Raw genomic sequence first — 24927 nt, forward strand, 5'->3', positions numbered from 1 at the left:
ATAATAAAGACCAAAGAGAGTAATTAAGTGTTTAAATTGAAAAGTATAGACGTTCATAAGGTTAAATACCTTGTTTTTTTTTTTTTTACTAAAAGGTTGAATACTTAAACTTCTACCAAGTCCAATTATGTGCTATCGAAAATCAAAAGTTCTTGATACAATATGGTTATTGAATTGGAAAGCGCACTACAAATCTGACAAGAATATGAATTAAAGAAAATTTGCTTTGGATATTAAACACTTGATTTTACTAAGTCCAATCATTCAACAAATTTTCACCTTTAAATTCTAAAAACGCGGCAAATATACCTTAGCATCATATTATTTTACATCATATAATATACACACACACAAACTCCTACATACATACAACCCTTGTACCACAGGGAGGCAATTCATACCTTCCACAAAACCATTAGCTTATGTACATTTTGAGATTGTCCTCTCATGCTTCTAGCATGTCAATACGATTCATATATGTACACAGATTAGTATATGACCCTAACCAACTACTCGGGCCTGAAGCTTACCAAATTTGGGAGGTGCGTTGATTTAAATTTCTTTATATCGTTTGCGGTCACCCTACATGACTCCAATGTCAGAGATCTCAAGCTTTTGAGTGTTTTCAAATGCTGCAGTCCAGCAGAGGTGATGCGTGAATTTGAAAGATTCAAAGAAACCAATGAAGTGAGTCCTGAAATTGCGACCATAAACATGTGAGCACCGACAAATACATCTAATTACAATGAGTTTGGCATAAATAAGAGTAGAACTTGGATGTCTTTTGCTATGTTCACATTGGGTAGTTTGGTAACATATCTACTTTTCAGCAAAACCAAAAAATTCACATCCCAACTGCAGGAATTCGAATGAAAAGTCATACATTTCCAGACTAGAAGCACCATGAACAACCAACTAATTGTTTGTTGATTTAGGACTTTCAGAAGCAGACACCCTTAAACAAAAAAAGCATCCATTCAAGTCTAATCAAACATGTACGCCCTAAAACTACCTTTTCATATTTGTACGTGGCTATTTAGGTTTTCAACATGATCAAGAGATAAGCGAAGCAAGCAAAATGAAACCATGTCTTTGTCAAACAAAAATAAAGGCCCACAAATTTACCAGCAATTAACTCCACTGTTTTGTCCGTAAGGCAGCTGTTTTGTGATAAATTTAAGCACATTAGCGAAGAAAGCTCTTTGATATTTTTCACACCAGCATCAGTCAATCCACCGCTGCATATTTCCAAGGACCTCAGGTTTTTGAATTCTGTTTCACAATAAACAGTTAGACAAAAAGTGACTTCAAATAATAACCGACGTTGTTCAGTCAAAGAACCAGCAGTGACATGCTGTTAATTAATTATAAAGAATAAAGCTGTCCACAAGAATGAAGATTGAATTTGGAGCTTAATTATTTGACAAAATAGATTCAAATCTACTGTCAATACCAGTCAGTGGAGTTTAATTGTTTTACACGAGTCTAACAAATCTTGACTAGGACAGGTGGAGTTAAAGACGACAAACTACATACATCAGTTTGTCAAACAAATTGAGATTTAGTGATCAGATCAAAACTCACGAACCTAAGACAGTATATTTCAAGTGAACTAAGCATTGCAAAAATAAAAAAAAAATAAAAAGAAGAAGAAAAGAAAGCATAGTCCAATTACATTTCAGATAAAATCAAGCTCATGCATGATGAAAAATATGTCTAACCAACATATTTCAGATTTTTTTTAATAAAAGCAAGCAAAATAACTATAAGGAAAAAGTATATAAGAAAACCACAAATGTAGACAATATATCTAAAAGTAATCACTTTGTAAACAAATGCTTCAATGACATGTTGCATACTTTTCAAATAATTTGTCCCAACATCTGTGATCCGAGCACCAAACAAATCAAGGTCAGTGAGGCTGGTCAAACCTGCATCAGCAAATTCAAATGATGCATGCTGCAAAATTAAGCTTAAGCCTAGAAAGCCAGAGAGCCAGAATACTTTACACTTAGAATTAATCAAATATATCTTTGGAAAAGAAAAGATGGTATTTTCAAGGAAAAACAATCTACAATTCATGATAATATTTTTTAAATCTCAGGTGGTTTTGCATGTGTAAAAGATCAAGAAGGACAATAAGGAGATAGTAAACAGGGTAAATCGGGTCAAGGATGGTCCAAGAATTAGATGTAGAGAGAGATCAATGACAATTATAGAAGTGTGTTTGTTTCAAGGTATGAAAAAAATATTCCTGGAATATTGCGCTTGGAATGTAAAATTCCCTAATTTGGTACAAATTTTAAAAATATATTCCCGAGTATATCATGGACTCCCAGGAATATACTTCCCCCATGCTGTCTCCTTTTCACTCCCGTGATAAAGTGTGTGTGGGAATCTATCATTTCCATGCGACCGGAAATTATTTTAAAACTCAACCAACTATAACTTTCTACGTTCACTTCATTTTACCACATTATTTTCATATTTTTGAATCTTTTTACTTTCGAACTAAATAAGTTTTAAATTTTTTACTAAGAATATTATGTACTTACCAAACTAACTTACACATTGTACCTGCGAATAAAATTCCTGATAATAGCATTCCTAGGAACTTCATTACCAATAATATCATAGCCTTTTCCCGATAATAGTATTCCTAGGAACTTCAAAGTTCAAACCATCAAGGAAATTTGGATTTAAATAGTTAGCCATTATACATGATCATGAAGTGTTTTGATTTATGTAGCCAACCTCACCTAGTGGGAAAAGTCTATGATATTATTGGATTATGAAAAAATAGTAGCAAATCAATCGTATTGAAGACGAGTACAGCTCATGTAAGAAAACAGAAATAAAAACCATTCTTTCAATTGTAAATATTTCATAGGATCACATACTTGTAAGTATTGCCAGTCCAGCATCAGTAATTTGATAAGCATCCAAATTAAGCGACTTCAGAGATGATAATCCACACAATTTCCTTAAACCACTATCACTAACAACAGTGAAGGACAAATTTATTTTCTCCAGACTAGACAATCCTACAAGATATATGGTAAAAGAATAATCAAAGAAAAACTAGAGTCAATGTCGAAGAATTTTACATCACAATATCTCATGGTAAAAATAGTCCTTAGCATGAATAGCCTAACTTCTACAACTCAAAGAATGCCCCATCTCTTCCTCTAACAAGTTCTATTCATTCTCAGGAGTCAACCATTTCAGGAGATTAGTTTATGATAACCATTAGCACTTCATTCATAAGTAACAAGGGATAAAGCTAAATTCTGTTAGGAAACTACACAAAATTACCCCATAGTCAGATTTGTGGGAGAACAAAAATAATGCAGAAGCACACAAATTGATAACAGAGTTCGGCCACTTATGCCTAGTCTCCAGGCTGCTGCAGAATTCTTTAATTCTTTAATAAAAGGGAAATATACAAAGAACTCACTCTCTCATAAAACCCACAACCCAGTTATACCTAAAGAAATATTTGCTGGAATTTTTCTCTTGTTAATTACAAATGAAAGATGCACGACTTTTATAGCCAATAAAAAAAGGATATAATTTAAGGACGGCTTTTCTCCTTCCTCCTAGCATTCACTCCTTGAATTATAACCATTTATTTTATTGGCTATAAAAGCCGGGCAACTTTCACTTGTAATTAACAAGAGAAAAATTCCAAAATATTTCATTGGGTGTAACTGGGTTTTGCGAGACAGTGTAAGTGTTTTTGAACACTTTGTATATTTCCTTTTCATTAAAGAGGTCTACAGCAGCCCAGAGACTTAGGCATAATTGGCCGAACTCTCGTCAATTTTTATGCGCTTCCGCATTATTTTTGTTCTTCCACAAATCTGACCATGGGGAAATTTTGCATAGTTTCCTAACAAATTCAACGAGGAAACAAATGAAACAAAAAATGCAGGATACAGACAGATGCAGAAATAAATTCCCAATGTGAGACACAATAGGAAAAATGACCAGCAATAATTTTAGTACGTGAAAGTATATCTCATAATGGTTGGATAACCAAACCCATTCCACATGGAAGTCCAACTAGAAGTTTCTCATTCAAAGCAGATAAATTTTGCAAATAATAATTAAGTGTTAGAACTAACCTGATAAATGCTCTAGGCCATTGTTTCCAACTTCCGTATCAGACAATTCCAAGCAGATCAATTGCTTATGACCTAAAAGCATTGTGAAGACAATGTAAGTCACTTACACTTAAGATAAAAGTGTGCATTTACAATGACAACAAATTACATGCAACATAGTTGTTCTTTAAATTAATTATGTGCAACCAATTATGGCAACTTCTAAATATATAATGTGCCAATTTACTCTCATTTACTGTGGAACCCACAAAAAAATCTCCATGGTTAGAGAGAAAAGGAGAAATATGAATTTTGTCAATTTTACACTCGTTTTCTTTTTTCGTCTCCCCATAAGGGTAAACTTGACTATCCATATTTCTATATTGCCTTCTACTCAATGTTCCATTCATCCATACATATAGAGATGATTTAATACTTCTTTCTTTATGTCTACCCACCCAAACAACATGCAAGCTTCACCTAATCTCTCTTCAACTTCTTTCTTTCCAATCCCTTTCGCCATCTAAACTAAGTGTACAAGAAAAGGAAAAGTGAATGAATTCAAGCCTCTACCTGCCAAGTTCACCAATCCTTCATCACCAATCTTACATGAATCAAGGTTCAAGCTCTCCAACTTTGTCATTCCTGCTTAACAACATGCATAAATTTTTTAGATACAATACAATCATCCTCTTCAAAGTATAATACCTATCTTTATTCTACACTAGCAAATAGACTTCACATTTTTCTTTTATTTCTTTTACAGTGCAGACATATTCTGCACTTAGAATTAAATAGTTTGTACAAAATAAGTTATACGAGACCAATAACCGAATTTCACCCAAAAAAAAATAAAATAAATGAAAGCAAGATTATAATCAAGAAACTCACAAGATGGTAACAATATATCTATGTTTTTAACTAGATATTAGGGTGTGTCTATATAAATGCTAGAAAGGTACGTTTGTTACGATGAGTCATGTATGAAATAAGAGTAAACATTTCATATCTGGAGCAATATATCTATTGCTCCAGATGATGACATTTCCACATTAGCAGTTCTATATTATCAATCCAATATAAAAACAAGATATAGTTGAGTAAAAGATAGTAATCTTTACAACAAATCAGGTATTTTCTTTTTAATTATTTATATTTATATAATTGCATTTGTATACACTTAATTGGAACTGTTTATTTGGCATTAAACTATAATTTCACATCATGCACCCATAGAAAAGGTGACAGTTTGCTCCCTAGCTGGCCATAGGGAGGGGGGCATTTTAAATCACCTTTCAAATGAACTAAACATGTATCTCCAATGTCATTAAATCCCAAGTTTAATACTTTCAACTTTTCCAGTCCTGTAAAAAAACCAAGGTAATGTTATCAATGACATTCCCTCGATAATTGTTATGGAGCCAAACAGTAAAAGCGTAGAACCCAATAAGGCCTGACTGAAAGAATTAGCTATAGATTGTTAACAACTTACTTGAAAACTTTTCACACCCTCTGTCAGAAATATTGCATCTATTAAGATTCAAGTTTGACAGTGCAGGAAGTTCTGGCAGGAAACATAACAATACTAAATAAAAAATTCAATGGGCATGCATCCTCATTAAGTTATCATATACTAGAAAGACATGATTAAGTTACAGTTTGTACATCCAATGAACGGAGTTCTCTTATATAATAATAACAAATACCAGCTGTTTCAAAGTGTAACATAAGAGTCGGACTGTCGGAGAGATAACAGGTTGTGGGTTCAACTTCCACCACCAACATTTTTGACAACTATTTAGTAATTACTAACATTTGTTATTTAAAAAAAAAATTAAAAGAAACTCAATGCTACTAAAAAGGAAAAAAGGTGTATACTGTATGTATATGAGAAACAAAATTTTGGTTCTTTTTGTTAAAGCATTAAGGTATGAACCCATTACTCTCCCGAATGAGAAAACTAATTTAAAGGAATAATAAATAAAATCCAGATAAATATTTCTATGACTAGAATCAGATCCCCCCCTCTCCATGTTATCAGAATCTATGTGGAGTGGTATGCTCAAGACATCCTATTAAACAGCATTTCAGCTTCAATCTTATAACACTCGCCCAGTCAAAAAAAAAAAAAGACCAAGCTTAAAGCAGTCATGGGATAATGAGGCAATAATCAAAGTTATATCATAACAAGAATTTAGTGCAATTATGCCTAAACATAGGCATAATAAAATCATCAAAGTAAGCTTAAAATTCTATGAAGGATTTCAACCTGCCAGAGAATCCAAGCATGCAGATGTTACAAGGCACCCTTCCAAATTTAACAGGACAAGCTTCTGTAATCCTGGAATGAATCAAGACAACATTGAAATCAGAAGAAAGATAACTACCAAATAATGAAACCTGAAATTTCCTTAATAGGTAAGCGGTGTACTCTTGCGCACCCGCACTAGGATGTATACCTTAACAATATCAATGTTTCAAATGTAATTGGGAAATCATTACATCATCAAAGAAATATATTTTCTAAGATGGATCTTTCAAAAATGCTTTCTGGCTTTAACACAATTACAGCCTACACAGATAAAAATTGAGGCACAACTAAGATTGAACAAATGAAAAGAAGGACTGGAAGTAAAGGAAAAAATGCAGTAGTCAGGAACTTTGCAGAAACACAATTTATGAGAAGTAAATACTCTGCATAAAGGATTAGAGATATTAAAAAGATAATGAACAATAACAATAGTACAAAGAATACCATAAACATTTGTTACTATTGTTCATTGTTATGGTAACAAATGTTTATGGTATTCTTTGTACTATTGTTATTGTTCATTATCTTTTTAATATCTCTAATCCTTTATGCACCGAGTGTTTACTTCTCATAAATTGTGTTTCTGCAAAGTTCCTAACTACTGCATTTTTTCCTTTATTTTCAGTCCTGCTTTTCCTTGGTTCAATATTCAACCTTGTTATACAGAAATGTGGTTACCAGTACAAACATCAATAACCCCTTGCATCTTTATACACAACCACAAATATTTTGAAGATGATGAAAATTCAGGGTTGAACCTATCTGTTTCAAGCTAGATGCTCTAAGAGAGAAAAATATCATAAACGAGCATAATTGCAGGGAAATAAAAAACTTTTGAACACAATGACTCGTAAACTGGGTGTAAGATAATCATATAATTCCCAATGCTCTGAAACGTCAGAATAAATGGCAAGGCACAATACCTCTTAGAAAATTGATGCCAAAATCAGTGACTTTACTACATGAAATCTCTAGACTTGTCAAGCTTGTAAGTTCTGGAAAAAAATTGAATCAAATAGATATATAATTAGTTACTGAACCATGTTTCTAATAAGATGGCAATGATTTCTTATATAAACCCAAAGGCACACTGACAAGTATATGGTTGTCAAACACAGTTGTCACAATCTGTAAGAGAAATAAATCATTTCATAAATTCTCATTCAAGACAGTTCAACTTGGGTATATGTGTAGGTTCTTAAAATGTAGCAAATAACCTGAATAGGAACTATTCAGTATTCGAACATACACTAACAGCATAGAAGAAAGTCTCGACAAGAAAACTTTGGTAAACTTTTGAGCTATTGTGATAAAAAATATACAAGATGCATCAAACCTGATAGAGGCTTCATATCGGAATCTGTTATGCAATTACACCACTTCATATTGAGAGATTCCAACTTAGTTAAACCTGAAACATATGGACCAAATAATTTGATTGAAGTTATTAAATAATCAATTTTAGTTTTCTATCAATGCTGCATCGGGAAAAATACTGTAATAGAATTACTTCATTATTTTGTTTTCCTCTTATCTGAGTTCTGCTTAGTTCATACAAAGACACAAATGTTATCCTGTAATAGTAAAGCTTTACTTTTCACAGAGTTACACATAAGGATATATTTTGAATGTCGTATAATAACTGGAGTAGTTGAAGTTCACCAAAGGGCATTGGTTAGTGAAGCTTTACTTATCACACAAAGATAAACTTTAGAACCAACCTTGAAGATGGACAATGCCTCCATGAATCCCAGTACATCTCTCCAAATCCAACTTGACCAGGTTGACAAGACCAGAGAAGGCACTCAATCCTTGAGCTGATATTGAATCATTTCTTCTAAAACTCAAACTTGTCAAGTTTGACAGACCTGGAATATTTCATTACAAATGTTGTACCCATCAGTAAAAGCAACCAATGGGAAAAGCTTCTAGATATAAGTAACATCACATGAGCCAAATGAGGAAATTTTTAAAAAAGGTTATGTAACAAAAAGGCTCCGAAGAGAGGTAAACAGAAATAATGACATGTTATTCATTAAATGCAAAAAAAAAAAAAAAAAATTCAGCCTCAAATCTGCAGTAAATGATGTCATAACGGTGTCATAAATTAAATTCGAAGAGAGACCATTTACTTTTAAACCCAAGTGCATAAGAATATTCAAATGTAGTAAATGAGAAAACACTTATAAATCTAATCCACTGCGTGAATGGTAGATGTTCTTAAGATAGAAATCATTTTCCAAGAATTCCCTTCTTTTAAAACTTTTCTTAGAAAAGACATTGTAGCTATTTTAATAATATAAAAGAAATATTTTTATTAAAGGGCAACATGAATATGCTAGATTAATATTTGTGGTATCAAGAGTGAAAATAAGACAAACTTCCCAACAATGAATGGGTACAGTTTACCCAAGGAATACTGGTAATAAAATTTTATTCTTCTATTTTTAAATGAATAAAGAGGGACCAACGACCAAGCGAAAATATAAGAAATAGATGAATGTTATTCTATAAAAAAGACACAAATACAGGAATGTAGAAATGTGTTTAAAAAAATACAGTAATAGATAGAATACCACTGATGCATTCCAGTCCATGATCTGAAATTTGGTCACAGTAATTTAGATTTAAGGACATGAGACTCTGACAATCTTTAAGGTAAGTCAATCCAAAATCAGTAACATCAGACCCAGAAAGATCTACCGAAAGTAAAGATGAACCCTGAGATGAGATGACATCCATCCAAGAATCATCAACACCAGCATATTCTCCCAAGTATAGATCCTGGCAAATAAGCGATAAAAATAACCACTTAGTTGAAGGATACAATATGAGCCAGGTTCACAATTGATCCAATATGATTTACCTGGAGAGCACAATCTCGGAAAGCTTCGAAAGAACCACCAGTAAGACGTCGGTAGTAGACCAAATTATTTAAAATTTGCTGACTTATATCCCGTGGAAGCATAGAAAATGTGTTATGCCTATCAACATCCTGTTGAATAAAGATTGCATTGTGAGTTTTATCAAAATATAAAAAATTCTAGACAGTTAAAACTCGTTGTTAAACAATACCTCGCTTATTTTCTGGACACACATGTCCAACAGCGATGAACATTCTCCTTTTTGTACACGTATATCCATGGATGGATAAGAAAACGATGATGTCCACCATTTTAAACTCCCAGATTTGCAATATTTCCTTGAAAATCCTCTACTAAGACTATCTTCACTATCCCGCTCTTGCCTCCTAGAACACGCTCCACCCATCGACAAAATATTCTCGTAACCAAAATATGACATTAAAATAGAAGCAGAACACTAGCGTCATCCATTCAATAACCAAAAATGAATATATGAAACCAACTTCACCCTGTCAAAGAAAAAGGTAACATTTTTTATTAGCCAAATTGATCATTTAGAAAAAATTACATCTTCTGAAACAATTAACAGTTCTATTTGTATAACCAATTCATCTACTAAAAGGACACTTAGAAGAGCTTATTAAGACTTCTCACATGCATAAGCACTTATAATAGCAAACTAATTAAATTACAAAAATAGCTATAAGCTGTCCTCAATGAGTAGTAATTAACTAAAATAGCTTGCAATAATCAGTTAATTAAGCTCACTAGAGTAATAGCGGATTCAATAACACTTCTTTGAACGATTTACTGAAAACTTAATTAAAAACCAAACCGAAGATCAACATTGTCAAGTTAGCTAGAAAACCCGAAAATATCACAAACCGCACCGCAACATAACAAACAATTTCCATCATTTGTCTTATCTTAAGCAAGATTCCACAATTTATACAAACATATATAACTACCACGACATAAAACCAAACGATTCCCTCACACAAGCTTTAAAACTAAAAGTAAAGCACGTCATAAAAACGTTACTATAAAAGTAGAAAAGAAAATCCATATCCAAAATCAACTCAAAATTTCAAAAACAAAAACTGATTCATTCTCATCAAAATATACAAGTTCAGAACAAAAAAAGAAGCTAAATAACTGAGAAAAATAAAATTCAAAAATAAAACTTATTCATCATTCATCCTCATATAAAATACACAAGTTTAGAGAAGAAAAAAAAAACTAAAAAATCGAGAAAAATAAATTTTTTTAAAAAAAGCATAATCGAACCGCACATACTCCAGAATTTACAAATCAACTACAAAAAAAAAAAATCCAAACTGAAACAGAAAAAAGAAAAGCTAAATAACAGAGGAAAAAAATAAACATAATTAAACTGCAGAGTCAGAGACTACAAACTCTACAAATAATTTCAAACAATAATTATAAAAAAAAACGCATAATTGAAAGATGATTCTGATGAAGTAACCGTAACCGTTACCTTGACATGATCGGTGAAGAAGAAGTATAAAGGAAGCGATCACCGAAAAGCGAAGGTGGAAAATGAAAAGTGAGTGAAAGAAGAAAAATTCAGAGTGTGTTTGTGGGGTTGGTTGTTGAGAGAAAAAACCACGAATGTGACGTGGCTCGTTGCCGGACCTGTATCCGAACCAACGATCTTATGACACGTGGAGATTATGGTTTTGGATGAGAAATGGAAGACAAGGTAAGGAGAGATTTTCTAAGTACTTTATCCATTTGGAGGAGGAGGAGTAAGTTGGTGGGACCCATGTTTGGTGCCTTGCTCTTTTTGTGCACGTAATGGATGCAATTCTTGGCCTTAATTATACAATTTCGTTACTTAATTAATAATTAATTGCTTCGTGACTTATACTATTAATCAACTAAATAAAAAAACAATCATGCGATACTCTTCATTGCAAAACCGCATGAAAAAGATGGATTATTTTGTGAATGTTTTTTTACTAGTTAGAAATTCGTGCAACGCAAGGGGCACAAATAGCTTATATGATTAGATAATCACATAATCTTTTTTAAATATAACAATTAGACAAATATTTATACGATCTGATTTTATATTTCGTATTTTAATAAAAATGTGAAAATAAAATTAATTGACATGTTTCAACGATATCAATTTACATGCTTTAAATATAATATGAATGTTGTCATGATATTAGGCAGACAACCATAACAAATGCTAAAATTTAAGTTATGCATAAACTTGATTGAAAATTAGACAAACAACAACATAAGAAATACCACATGGCTCTTCAAATAGAGGCTACATAACACAATGTAGGAAGACACGTTTATGTCTCTGCTTAATAGTATGTATCAAAAGAAGTACCACATTTGGTCCTGCTGCAACAACAGAATTGTCTACGATAAGCTTTGTTATATACTTACATGTTTGAAAAGACTATGAATTTATAAAAAAAAACATGATAACATTGTAATTTTGTTGAACCTCAAAAATATAGTTTTTACTAAAATCACACCGGCACACCGTGATTTTATAAATTATCCACTCCAATTATACTGATATATAGATGTCTACGTATGAATCATCTTGTTTGACAGAAAAATAAGATATTAAGAAGTGTAACCCCCACTTCTAAAAATATAACTCAAGGTAAAAGAAAAGATTGAAACCAATAAACAAAATAGAGAACAATCAATCGAAACAAATTTCAATCAAATTCAATGAGTAGCGAACAATAAATCATTAAGCAAAGGAGGGAACCAAAACAAAACAAAAAATGAATAACATAAATAAATGCATATTTAGTTCCTTTTCAATAAAGTGAGCATACAACTCTAAATCATGTAAAAATCAATAAATTCAATAGATTTCAATAAAGACTATAGTCATAAAGAAAATAAGTAAAAAATAAAATACCTCATAAGCAAGTGTTCTGCTCTTTGTCCTATAGTTATAAATATCTCCTGCAAATAACTCCTTTCTCTTCTTCTCCAGCTCCTGTTACCAAAAGAACGATTAGAACCAACATCCGTGATTTTACCAATTCAAAACCAAAAGAAACTCACCATGATGGTGTATGATAGTCCTTTTTTAACCCTAATTTCAACATTCTATTTTTTTTTAGTATAATCCATTAATAACAAACTTAAAAAAAAGTAAACTAAAAAATAACATGTATCTTACTTAAGATTCTATTGACCAACTTGTCATATGGATGTAGGATCCCTTCATAAACCTTCCATCAAGTAACATGTAACAAAAAATGAGAGTTCATTTTTTCAGGCTTATAAATAATGGAGCAATTAAACTAACAAATAATACTTTCATTAAGGAGAGAGGGACATCAAATCTCATATGTATGAGAATGTTGAAAACATATATGAAGAACTCACTTTTCATGTAAACCCTTGCATACTTTGAATAGCAAAGACAATGACACCTCTTATTTCTTAAGCTCATAACTTAGTGACATTAAATGATAAATTTCGGGAAGAAAAAAAAAACAGAACCACAAACATTTAGAATTTAAAATGAAACTTAGGAGATTCAAAAATCCAGGCTTGCTAACTTAGGGAAAACACGTATAAAACAAAGTTACATAAAAGAAATGAAATGTGAAATAAAAGTTGGTACTGATGTAATCTTTTGTAATATAAGTGACATGTTAAAACTATGCTTCACTTACCTCATTTCCCCTACACATACCCACATCTACCACCATGGTTCCTTTATTTTTTGACTTTATAACTGTGCAATAGAAGAGAGGGAGAATTTGAATTTTGAAATTGAATTCAACCAACCAAACATGTATATAGACAATGTTTGGTTTCTGCTTTCTAGCTTGTCAGATTTGAATACAGGGAAGGGTTAAAATTTCACCCGTGAAAGCAGAGTGAGAAGAATAATCTGCATGAATCAGCAATTGTTATTTGGGCCGGATAGCATAGGCCTGCCATTTGTTGGCCCATTTCGTGAAGAAGCTGAAGGAGGGAATACCATTTCAAATTGAGCATATCCTTTATACTAATGAACACGTCAATCAAGCTGAAAATTTTGATTAATGATTGTTCAATTGAGTATATTAGGATTACTCATGCAAATTGAATTTTTCAGACAATAGCTAAAACTCAAGTTGTAACCAAAAAACTCAAGTACTACATTGTACTAAAAAAATAAGAGAAAAAAAGTATATAGAGAGACATTGTAAAACAATTTTACACCAATCCTTTATCCCGCCAAATCACATCATTTCACCCCCCACTTTATTGATATGACACGGAAGTTGGATAATTTTTATTGAATATCAGTGTAAAATTAATTAATTTACTGTGTATCTATTAACTCAAAATGAGTTAGTTTTATAGTTAGAAGAGGTTAGTTAATTTGTGCTAATTTGTTGGTAAGGCTCTATAAATATGGAAGTGTTATGTGCAACTATAATAGAGATTAATTTTCCAACACGTAAAAAGCGACCGTGTAAAACATATTTACATACATTCAATTAAATCACACATACTATCTATTTGCACGAGTCCAGATCTGCTCCAGTCTCTAATGCTCCAGTTTTGTCCAGTTCCTTGATGGATGGGAGACACGTGGCAAGTAATAATATTAACAATCAGGATTAAACCTTTGGAAATCAACTTATTTGTTGGCATCTCACGCAGACACGCACCTCGTTAATATACATCGTCAGCGCCGCCGTCATTGTAATGACAACCACTCGTTTCAACGGTGGTTTGCCGGTCCGACGGACTCAAAAAAACATCTTTGCTTTTCAAATTACTATTTTAATTCTATGATTTTTCTGCAATATTTATTCCCAAATTTTTCTGCAATATACACAAAAATTGCACAAATCTTTCCACAGAATAGAACAACCTTTGTAAGCTTTTATCCAAATTATTTACTGGGAACAATTAAAATATTAGAGCAACAACAAACAATAAAAATAATGAAGTGCAGTGAAACAATTTTTGACGAGGTAGCAGAAGAATCGAGAAAGAAGCAGACTATTTTTGACGCAGTAGGGAAGGAGGAAGGAGAATGAAATTGAAAATGCATAAAAAAAGATGCAGAAGCTTCAACGGCGACGAAGAGGAGAAACATGAGCGGCGGTGACAGCGATAATGGGACTGCGGCAAGCGTGAGGGACTTACAGAGAGGATAACGGCGGAGAGTGGTGTTGATTGGGAGGGGGGCGTTGTTGTGGTGGTGGAGAGACATTGAAACCAGAGTGGAGAAGGCGAGTTATAGGGACTGTTTGTTCACGAGCAGGTGTTCTCTGAGTTTAGTTCACAAGCGGCGAAGATGATAAGAATTGTATTTTTTATTTAAAAAATAAGTTGATTTCCAAAGGTTTAATCCTGACCGTTAATATTATTACTTGCCACGTGTCTCCCATCCATCAAGGAACTGGACAAAACTGGAGCATTAGAGACTGGAGCAGATCTGGACACTCCTATTTGCACAGATATTTGAAAAACTAATCTAAAACAGTGACTTTACAGTTCAATTTAATCGGATGCACGTATAGAAACTGCCGCATTGTCTGTGTACTAGTACACAAATTAAATTCCATATTGTATAATGATTAAAAATTCATTGAGCCATACATTTCTTTTAGTGTGTGGTTTCTTCCCCAACATAACCGCAATGGTCGAACGGTAATAGGTACATATACTTATAATTAATTGCATAACACATATCTTATGCTTTCTTTTTACTTTGAAAAGGGTTTATAGAGTCTGTTTGATCATTTGACAGTGTAAGTGATGAAATCAACTTCTGTATAAAACTCCACTTTCCGATAAAATTTATAAATACAACTACTCTTCTTATTACAGTTAAATAAATATCCCCATTCTCACAAACTCATCTACCAGTTCTAGCATCATACATGAACTTGCTTATAAACAGTTAAGAAAGATGCATGAATTATTATGTAATTAAGTGTAAAGTTCATAACTATCATATCAGATTTTCACCCCTGAGTGAATGGCAACAACTCCTCCAACTAGATTCTCATACTCTACTTTTTGAAACCCTGCATCGGCAATCATCGATGCAAATTTTTCCTGCAACCCATCAATTACAATACATTAGTCGATACAAAAAAAGATAACTCACGACGGCTTTCTTAACATTTGAACTCTCATTAGCAAAGTTTCTGGCCAATCTTTATGATGTCAAGCATGCATAAGCAAATTCCCAAAATGTAATAAAAAAAACTCCACACAATATAGAACAGGATACACTGCTAAATAAGGCCAATAATTTTGTGAATAGTTTTTACATGTTTAACATTTTACTTAGATTTGTATTGACACAATAAAGTGAGCTTAAAATGAGTATATGTGATCTTACAGACAGCTATCAATAGATGGAAGAATCATAACCTGTGGGGGAAAACGCCGGATACTTTCAACTAAGTACTGATAGGACTCCCGATCACCAGCAACCATCTCTCCCAAGCGTGGAATAACTGAGAAAGAGTATAAGTCATACCTGCAAGAGGAGAGTAACACTATGAGTTATATTCAAGTATGAAAGAAAGCTAAGATTCTATGGAAGTGTGCAGTTTATGTAGTTCATGAATAAATTTGGTTGCCGGGAAATTCCTCAATTTTCAAAGATATCTCTTATCCCACACAATTCTCTGTGGCACTTTGCTTATGGCTGTTTCGAAGGAGCTTTTCTTACTGATATATTTCTATCCTCCCCCAACAAGACACATTAACTTGTTTTTTCCCTCTTGATAAATATGCTATTCTTTTGTCCAAAATTTGAAGTATGAAATAAAAAAAGATGAAAAAGTTTCATGTAACCTAGGATGATGTTTTATGTACACAGTATATAAATTAAAGGGTTGGTGTTTATTATAGTTGTATTTTCTTTCTCAAATGTGATTTATGTGCATACTATCCATCTCTATCTTCTTTCTCACATGCCAAACACCAATAAAGTAAACATCATCCTTGCAAAAAGAGAGAAAATGATACTCACAATTCTTTAAATATAGGAAGACTGACATGGCTTAGTTCAAGGCAAAGGAACCGACCTCCATGTTTCAACACCCTGTTAAAGAAATGATAAACATAACTGTAAATTCAGCACAAACTTAATTGATTGCCATTAGCTGCTAAGTCATCCAAGTTATGGCAATTTTGTAAAGAAGTTCAAACCAACCTGTGAGCTTCACTAAGAACTTTTTCAATGTGAGTAACATTCCTTATCCCAAACGCAATAGTGTAACCATCCATTGACTCATTTTGGAAACTCAAGCTTTCAGCATTTCCCTCCACCCAAACAAGGGAACCATCTTCTCCATAACCTATCATAACAACAACAATAATAAACTATCATAATAAGCAGAAAAATATTCACTCCTAACAAATGAAGATGAATTAAACCAAAATCCTTCACGAAAGCTAGAAATAATTGTTGCATTCTAAGGCATTATTATTTACCCTTTGCCGCAGCCCGCTGTTTGCCAACATTCAACATGTTAGGGTTAATGTCACATACATATATCCGAGTTTCTGACTCTAGAGCATCGTTAAAACCATCTGGAAGCCCTCGCTGCTTAACTCTGTTTATGTTATCCAAGATTCTAAAAGCAACATCCCCTGTAAAATCAAGAAATTTAAGCTCGAGAAGCAAGCCCTTATGCTTAATAATGATTATATGTAGCAGCAATGTCACTAAAACTCTCTACATTAAGACAATATCGGCGAGCAGAACAAAGGTTTTATGTTAAACAAAAAATTAATATGGACACCCAATGAAAAGGACCGCGCGAAAAGGACCTCACAAGGGTTCCAACTGTTCATTGGACCTCCCCAGGTTTATACCTTTACAGCACCAGGTTGTCCTGTTTAGCTATACCCCTCTGAACAGTCCATAACTCATTAACTTCTCTCAGGCACACACTACATATTTTTTCAGAATGCACCAATTTACTTCAAATTTCAATCTTTTGAAGCTATTACAGAGAATTTTGGCACTCCCCCATCTCACATTATCTGCCACTTTTAGAATGTTGACACGTCACAAATATCAAGATTGTATTGATTACTTTTTTCTAATAATACCCTTGTGTATTGGCATCTCAAGCTATCATGTATTAATTAGTCTTTCTATATTTCTTTCTATCTAAATAGATACTACTACTATTGCAATAATTTACAAATATTACTTTGAGTGGAACGACTTAAAGATGAGTGTGAAGGATGCAAACCTGTGCCACCAGCCACATCAAGATGCTTCATTCCAGGAAAAGGATTTAGCATGGAAACTAGCCTGAGAAGTTGAGAAGAAAATACAGATTAATGTCAAATCCTATGAAGAACTGACACATACACAAACATCAATCACAACATTGGCACGTAAACACCAGTAAAAATAATATAACAGAAGTGATTGAATGGAACATGTGTCAATGTTGTGTTGGTATCCGATTACATAGGTCAAATCTAATCGACTAAAATAGCAAAAATAGAAAATTATTATTGTAGAATAAGGCAATGTAACCTTTCCTTCCACAGTCTATGCAACCCAGCACTCATTAGATCATTCATGGTATCATAACTTGCAGCAACACTTGTAAATACATCACCGACCATGCGTGCCTTTTCTTCTTCGTTTACATGTTTGAAACCTAATTTATTTTGGGTAATGTGAATCAAAACAATTTCACAATGCTCAACAGGATAATCTTATTTGTTTTAACTGAAAAGTGAAAATTTAAATGCAACTAACCAAAACTGGTGGCATGAGAATGTAGTAGCCTGGGGGTGGCAGATAACGCTGGAAAAAGTTTATTCCCCAACCTTTTAGTGGCTGCTCCCAAAGCCATGAATTTGATTGTTCAAAACCTAAACAACAAAAAGAAGTTCAAACCCAATAAATCATAAATAATGAAGAGAAAAAACATCACTGTAATTGCATAAATAAATGTACTTTGATGCTTTTTTGTTTCATGAATGATATGGAAACCAAAGTTTAAAAGTGAGAACAAAACACATGAGTAGGCATGGCAACGGGGCAGGGCAGATTTTGCCGCCCCAACTCCTGCCTAAAAAACTGCAATTTGCAAAACAAAATACCCAATTTTTTCCCCCTAAACTGTTTCAGTTTCACCCCAATAAAAAGCAAAATGTTAATCAATTAATCACCATAAACCAAGCAAAACCAATGTGACTGTTAGGAGTCCTGCATTGAGTAGATAAAAGTGTTAAATGTGATACTTAAGCCTGAGAGTTGCCCACCTAACAAATTAGTCTTTTGGGTTGGACTCACCTTATAGGCTTAAGTTAAGTCCCAACAATTGGTGCTCCCATTGAGAGTTATGCTACGGAAAGGGCTCCCCGCCGAATACCAGTAGACGAGTGAAGCCACCAAAGAGGAACGGGCTACCGACCGAATACAATTGCATTGCATAACAAAAATAAAATAAATAAAAGGGTCTAATCTTGTAAAGAGGACTCACACATTACATTGCATAAATACAATACAATACAATGCCCATTACAAGTTTTGTAATTACTTGATTTAGACTTTGCAAAACGTTTCAAAATCAAACACAAACTGAACAGGTTATGAGAATTGTGATTAAAAAAATACTGTTTTATATCAAACTCGACATATACACAAAATATAAATCACGAATAACAACACAAAGCAACACACACTTCCATAGAGACATTTCCACAAACACATGGTGACCGAGAGTGAATAACGAGGTTGATGTGGGAAGTTGAATTACTGGGCAAAATCAAAATCAATTTTTTTTATAGATCAAAGCAAAAGGCGAAAGAACAAGTAATGCAGATAACAAACTAAATTCAAGCAAAAAGAACTCACGCGGTGGATGCAAACAGAAGGTGTGGCCGGAAGCGCGTAGCTAAGGAGAAGGAATGAAGAAGAGAGCGAACGAATGAAAGGCTGTGACTGTGTATGGAAGCGGCAGTGTAGCAAGGATTTGGATTCTATGTAATATGTATTGATTCTTGACCAAGTAAGTAATTTTGAAGGTGATCTCAAGTTAATTGTTAGATTATTTAAAGATGATCTAAATACATCAATTAAAAAAAATACTGTATTTAATTCATATAGTACTGTACATTGGAATTAAGATTCCCAAATATTAAAAAAAAAAAGGAAATAATTGTGTAACATCTTGACCATTAAAATATAAAGACGGGTATATGCGAGCTTAGTTTGATTGATAGAGACATTGCATTATGAAGAAATTGAGATTCGAACTTTGAACATTTTATTTATTCACGTGAAATTTCTAACCACTGTTTTTTTTTTGTAAATCAAAGGTATCCTCCGCGCGTAACTGCAGAGACTAATTCCCTCGAGATAACTAAGTTCCATTTAAGGGGTTGACCTCTCCAACAAATGCTGCTACATACGTTAAAAGACTCAAATATCTATCACTTGTGCCACACTATGTTGGTTAACCACTGATCTACTTGAGAAAAAAATATATAAAAAATTGAATACTTTTATACGTTAACACCTTTAACTTTTAGGTCAAACCAATTGAAGTACCCATAAAGTCTCTATGTAAATCTCTTCTCGACTCGGCCAGGCCGAATCGGGCCACCACTTGGGATGGAACGGCTAAGCCCATATGCATCATTTGATAAAAGTACTCCGGTCGCTTCCGTGAAGTGGCTTTTCAACCACGCTTTCCCTCCCTCAAAACAATGCTTGCAAAATACAGGTACGGGTGGTTTTGAAATTGAATTTAATTTATATGTACTGTCAGTGTAAAGTTATTTTACACATGCATTCAATAATATACCGAGACATACATGATGGTATTTAAAAACACACCGGAAATAATATGCAAGATCTAGCTAACTATTGAAATATAAAGATGATATAGTTTTGGAATTTATCATAAAATGTCGAAATTGTTAGGTTGGACATTATAATCGGGGGTTTGAATCTTTGACAGTGTAATTTTTTTACACATGCATCCAACCAAATCATGCCAAGTAGATTTTTTTTGAGAAATTTTAGGAAACTAATTTATAAAAGTGGCACTATGGTGTGATTTGATTGGATGTTGTCGCGGTGATTTTCGGAGATTAAAACTATTGATTAGACTTTGACTCGCAAAATAAGAAGTCACCACCGAACTTTAATTTATCCAAGGCCTGCAATTACTGATCACAAGGTTTGGATTCGGTTTGAGCAAGAACTTGACATGGTTTTTTTTGACCCATAAATCAGCTCTAACATGGTCACTTCTCCCCTTCAAAACTTGGTTCTCAAGAAAGATAAATTCATGATCTTGGTGTCATTGGAAAGATGGCATCCGCATATACAACTTTGATTTTGATCACTTGTCCTGAATACATTGGGATCATAGAGAAAACTGGCCACCAAAATTCAAAGTTTAAGCTGTCTGACACTTAGAAATTTTTTTAAGTGTTTTTGACAGTTTTTACAATTTGACATCTCATGTTTCCTTGTTGTTATAAGCCATTAAGGGGAACTCTTCTGAATCGAAACTCTTCACCATGATATAGTATCATATGAAATATTAAAATGAAGCTCTTGTTTGCTCAAAATGGATGCTTGTATTGGAAGTTATAAGCTTGCAAAGTCATGCACTTGATAAGGTCAAAACAAACTTAGAAAAATTTCTAAGTGTTGAGATTTTCAACAACTTGGAGAATCAACTTTGGTCATCAACTTTAAGCATTGTAAAGATCCTTTTGACTTCAAATCCTTTTACCACATTTAAATATGCCATGATAGCTTTCCAAATAGTCGTTGTTTGCAAATTTATGATACTTGAGGAAGAAGATATGATCTTGAAAAGTTGGCTCCATGAACATGAAATTTTCTATACTTAGAAAAATTTCAAAACCCTAGTCTTTGATTTTTGGAACCTTTTCTTGACTTTCTTGATTCAAAACTATGTCTTACCAAAGAGGCAAGTGCAACAAGATATCTTGTATTTTATTATTTTTTATTAATGATGCATGAGAATATGAGGTGAGATTTTAGGTCAAAATTTGGGGTATAACAGATGTATGTGTAAAAATTTTTTACACCGTTAGTGTATAACAATTAATCTTAGTGTATAACAATTAATCTCAAAATTTACTGTGACTTTGTGATTTCTTCTATAAAAAAATATATCACATCAGTACATCACTCTATTTCTTTTTTGTTATATATTCTCAATGGGTAGCAATTTCTAATTTCTCTCTTTTCCTATCTCAATCCTTTACTTGATGACTCAAAAACTCGGCAGAGAAAACTTGAATTAATTAATATGGCAAAGGAACTCTATTCTTAACTTGTCATTGTCTTATGTAGCAGAAGAAAAAAAGAGCTTGTCATTGTCTTCCTTATCATGTTCTCCTTGGCATTGCACATTTTATTCTTAATGAAATGCATTGAATTATTTGTTTAAGAAAAAAAATGTGTCAATGGTCTATGCATTCACACAAGTAAAGACACACACTACAATCAAAACAAATGAAACTTTCAAACTCTTATTGACTTGTTCTTTGAGTTATGCTACCATAATCTAATCTCTCTCACCAATCATTAGTACTATATATATATATACATGACCTATTCTTTGTCACAAAGGAAGCAGAAGAGGGTCTATAGAACAAAGTTTGGTTATACGTATAGTAAATAAATACCACTAAATGGTGAGGCTCTTTATCAAATATCACTTGTGCTTGTGGATTGTTATAGTTTTGTTTCTTGTGAAGGAATTAAAAGGGTGTTTAGAGAAAGAAAAATTGGCCTTGTTTGATCTCAAAACCTTCTTGACTTCAAACAGTGAATACGAACATCTTATATCGGCGCCTCTTACATCGTGGGATGTTAACAGTGAAGATGATTGTTGTTTTTGGGAAGGTGTAAAGTGCAATCATACCACAGGACATGTCATGGATCTCTTGCTTGAAGGAGTTACAAGTCCAAGGAATATATCTGATGTTTTGCTCCTCAATTTTTCATTTTTTCTTCCCTTCAACCATTTAGTTCATCTTGACTTGTCAAATAACCATTTTAATGGCTGGGTTGAAATTGAAGGTAACTTCATTAAAATTTGACATTTTTTTTTAATAAATAGTACTCGGTACTCCATCGTTTACAACACTCACATACACGACGCAGTATGCACCGACCACCTGAACTAGACTTAGCCTAGGTAGTCAATTAGACTGTTTTTTGGTTCTATGTAGAAATGTTTAGTAATTATATCATCATTTTGTTAATGACTCACTCTTTTACTCATATGATTCAAAAACTTGTAAACATATATTCATTGACAGGATTATGTGGAATGAAGAATCTGCAGGAACTGGACCTCAGCAAAAATAGAATGAGTGGTCATTTTCCTCACTGCCTTAACAACTTGACAAGCCTTAGAGTACTTGACTTATCATCAAATAATTTTGTTGGAAACATTCCATCTTTCATCACTAATCTCAATTCTCTTGAATATCTATCTCTCTTTCATACCAAATTTGATGGACTTTTCTCATTCAGTTCCTTGACTAATCATTCTAACCTTGAAGTTTTCCTATTGTCAACAAGAACAAATAATTTGTATGTGGAAACTGAAGAAAGTTCATCATGGCACCCTACTTTTAATTTGAAAGTCCTCCAACTTAGAAATTGCTTTCTAAATTCAAGGAGAAATGGAACTTTTCCTAGTTTTCTACTTTATCAACATGAGCTACAACTACTTGACCTTTCTCATAACAAGCTAGAAGGAGATTTTCCCTCTTGGATCTTAGAAAATAACACAAAGTTGGAGACCTTGTATTTGATGAACAACTCATTCAAAGGAACTCTTCAACTTCCTACCTTCAAACATGGTTTATTGGACATACAAATTTCAAACAACAAAATTGGCGGTGAACTCCAAGAGAATATAGGTGAGATATTTTCAAACCTATTTTATGTAAACCTATCCAAGAATAGTTTTGAAGGAAACCTTCCATCATCCATTGGTGAAATGCAAAAAATAAGGACTCTTGACTTGTCCAATAACAACTTCTCTGGTGAGTTTAATAGCCATTTGATCATCTCGAATTTGACCTCATTGATACTATTGAGGCTATCTCACAATAGTTTCCATGGACATGTCGTTCCAATACTTTCGCACATACCAAGTTTGAGATGGTTGTATTTGAACAACAATTCCTTTAGTGGAGAAATTGAAGATGAAGTATCAAACAACTCTTTATATTCCTTGGACATATCAAACAACTCTTTATATTCCTTGGATATATCAAACAACATGATATCTGGCAGATTTCCAAGATGGATAGGAAGCTTCACAAAACTTCATACACTTTCATTGTCAAAGAATCAGTTACAAGGCGATATCCCAAACGAGCTTTGCAACCTACTTTCCCTTTACCATTTGGACCTTTCTGAAAACAATTTATCAGGTTTTTTACCTTCTTGCTTTCATAACCTCACATCCATGAATTTCTTATACTTGCAAAAGAATTCTCTCCAAGGCTATATACCTCATGCATTGTCCGAACTTACACATCTAAGATCACTTGACCTAAGGGATAACAATTTTTTTGGAAATATTCCACAGTGGATTAACAGGCTCTCAGGGTTAAGAGTGCTTTTACTAGCAGGGAATAAACTAACAGGTCCTATTCCTATCAATGTGTGTAAACTAAAACATGTCAATATTATGGATCTTTCACATAATTGGATTAATGAAACAATACCTTCATGCTTTAGGAAAATATCATTTGGAATGGTGGTGCGTAAAACTACGGCAATAGCAAACAATGCGAATCAACATGTTTCAAATGATAGCATTCAGTATTATTCCAGTTCTACACTGTCCATTTTTCGAGATTTCAAAATTTGGTTCTACCCTGGTAATACCTTCCATATTTATTATAACTCGTCTTTGAGCTTGAACCATCCTGTTGTTGATAGTTACATGATATCTTATGAAACAGTAGAAGTGGAGTTCAGAACAAAGAGTTATTATCTCTCTTACAAGGGAAATAACCTGGACTTAATGAGTGGATTGGATTTGTCAAGTAATAATTTGAGTGGTAGCATTCCACCAGAGATTGGAGAACTAAGAGACATTATTGCCTTGAATCTTTCCCATAATCGGTTATCAGGAACGATACCAGAAAGCTTTTCCAAATTGATAAACATAGAGAGTTTAGACCTTTGTTACAATAATTTGAGTGGTAAAATACCTCAAAATCTGACTGATTTGTACTCTTTAGCAATATTCAATGTCTCATACAACAAATTGTCTGGTTCAATTCCAACCACAATGCAGTTTGCAAACTTTGATGAGAACAACTATAGAGGTAATCCAGATATTTGTGGATCTTTGATCAATATAAGATGCAATGGCACCATCATTTCCACACCAACACCTCCATACAAGACGTCGCAAAATCAGACTGCAGTTGATATGGAGTCTTTCTATTGGAGTTTTATTGCAACTTATGTCACAGTTGTCATTGGTTTAGCAGTAATTATTTGGGTGAACTCTCATTGGTGTAGGGCTTGGTTTCATTATGTTGATTTGTGTATATTTTATTGCTTCCCAAGGTCAAGGTGTTTAAAGAAGGCTTTCCATTAATTAGTGAT

At 33.2% G+C, this 24927-nt stretch overlaps 2 protein-coding genes, 1 long non-coding RNA gene and 1 pseudogene across 4 annotated transcripts; 1 reads left to right on the forward strand and 3 right to left on the reverse strand.

Annotated features, from left to right (window-relative positions):
• Positions 1-263: 263 nt before the first annotated feature.
• On the reverse strand, positions 264-11089 carry LOC123921512 (F-box/LRR-repeat protein 14-like). The gene is made up of 16 exons (XM_045974096.1): positions 10780-11089; positions 9493-9790; positions 9284-9412; positions 8994-9201; positions 8139-8285; positions 7754-7828; positions 7341-7412; positions 6376-6447; positions 5599-5670; positions 5399-5470; positions 4680-4751; positions 4128-4199; positions 2901-3044; positions 1860-1931; positions 1126-1272; positions 264-694 (listed from the first exon to the last, which is right to left on the reverse strand). Exons 2-16 carry the CDS (start codon positions 9718-9720, stop codon positions 510-512), a joined length of 1767 nt encoding a protein of 588 aa, XP_045830052.1. The 5' UTR covers positions 9721-9790; positions 10780-11089; the 3' UTR covers positions 264-509.
• A 736-nt stretch (positions 11090-11825) lies between these two features.
• Positions 11826-13059, reverse strand: LOC123921513. Its single transcript, XR_006814113.1, has 4 exons — positions 12971-13059; positions 12469-12520; positions 12202-12282; positions 11826-11870 (listed from the first exon to the last, which is right to left on the reverse strand). It is a non-coding gene; the product is annotated as an uncharacterized LOC123921513 (long non-coding RNA).
• Positions 13060-15073: 2014 nt separating this feature from the next.
• LOC123921515 (2-methoxy-6-polyprenyl-1,4-benzoquinol methylase, mitochondrial) lies at positions 15074-19368 on the reverse strand. 2 transcript variants are annotated; one of them, XM_045974097.1, is made up of 9 exons: positions 19150-19368; positions 18046-18161; positions 17818-17944; positions 17525-17586; positions 16755-16913; positions 16474-16618; positions 16291-16362; positions 15684-15792; positions 15074-15362 (listed from the first exon to the last, which is right to left on the reverse strand). In XM_045974097.1, the coding sequence occupies exons 2-9, from the start codon at positions 18140-18142 to the stop codon at positions 15261-15263; spliced, it is 873 nt and encodes a 290-aa protein (XP_045830053.1). In that variant the 5' UTR covers positions 18143-18161; positions 19150-19368; the 3' UTR covers positions 15074-15260. The 2 variants fall into 2 exon arrangements, with proteins under 2 accessions (XP_045830053.1, XP_045830054.1); XM_045974098.1 differs by lacking the exon at positions 19150-19368 and adding an exon at positions 18586-18726.
• Positions 19369-21974: 2606 nt separating this feature from the next.
• On the forward strand, positions 21975-24919 carry LOC123921516 (annotated as a pseudogene).
• The last annotated feature ends 8 nt before the right edge of the window (positions 24920-24927 follow it).

The sequence above is a fragment of the Trifolium pratense genome, linkage group LG4, assembly GCF_020283565.1.
Source record: "Trifolium pratense cultivar HEN17-A07 linkage group LG4, ARS_RC_1.1, whole genome shotgun sequence".
NCBI lineage: Eukaryota > Viridiplantae > Streptophyta > Magnoliopsida > Fabales > Fabaceae > Trifolium > Trifolium pratense.

Coding starts and splice junctions, on each gene's coding strand:
- LOC123921512 (XM_045974096.1), bottom strand. CDS start 9,720: ATGTCATATTTTGGTTACGAGAATATTTTGTCGATGGGTGGAGCGTGT. Junction 4,752..5,398: donor ATGTTTAGTTCATTTGAAAG/GTGATTTAAAAT, acceptor GTTGTTAAGCAG/GAATGACAAAGTTGGAGAGC. Junction 695..1,125: donor AACAGTGGAGTTAATTGCTG/GTAAATTTGTGG, acceptor TCGCAATTTCAG/GACTCACTTCATTGGTTTCT.
- LOC123921515 (XM_045974097.1), bottom strand. CDS start 18,142: ATGGCTTTGGGAGCAGCCACTAAAAGGTTGGGGAATAAACTTTTTCCA. Junction 16,619..16,754: donor ACAGCGGGCTGCGGCAAAGG/GTAAATAATAAT, acceptor TTGTTATGATAG/GTTATGGAGAAGATGGTTCC. Junction 15,363..15,683: donor TCCGGCGTTTTCCCCCACAG/GTTATGATTCTT, acceptor GATGGGTTGCAG/GAAAAATTTGCATCGATGAT.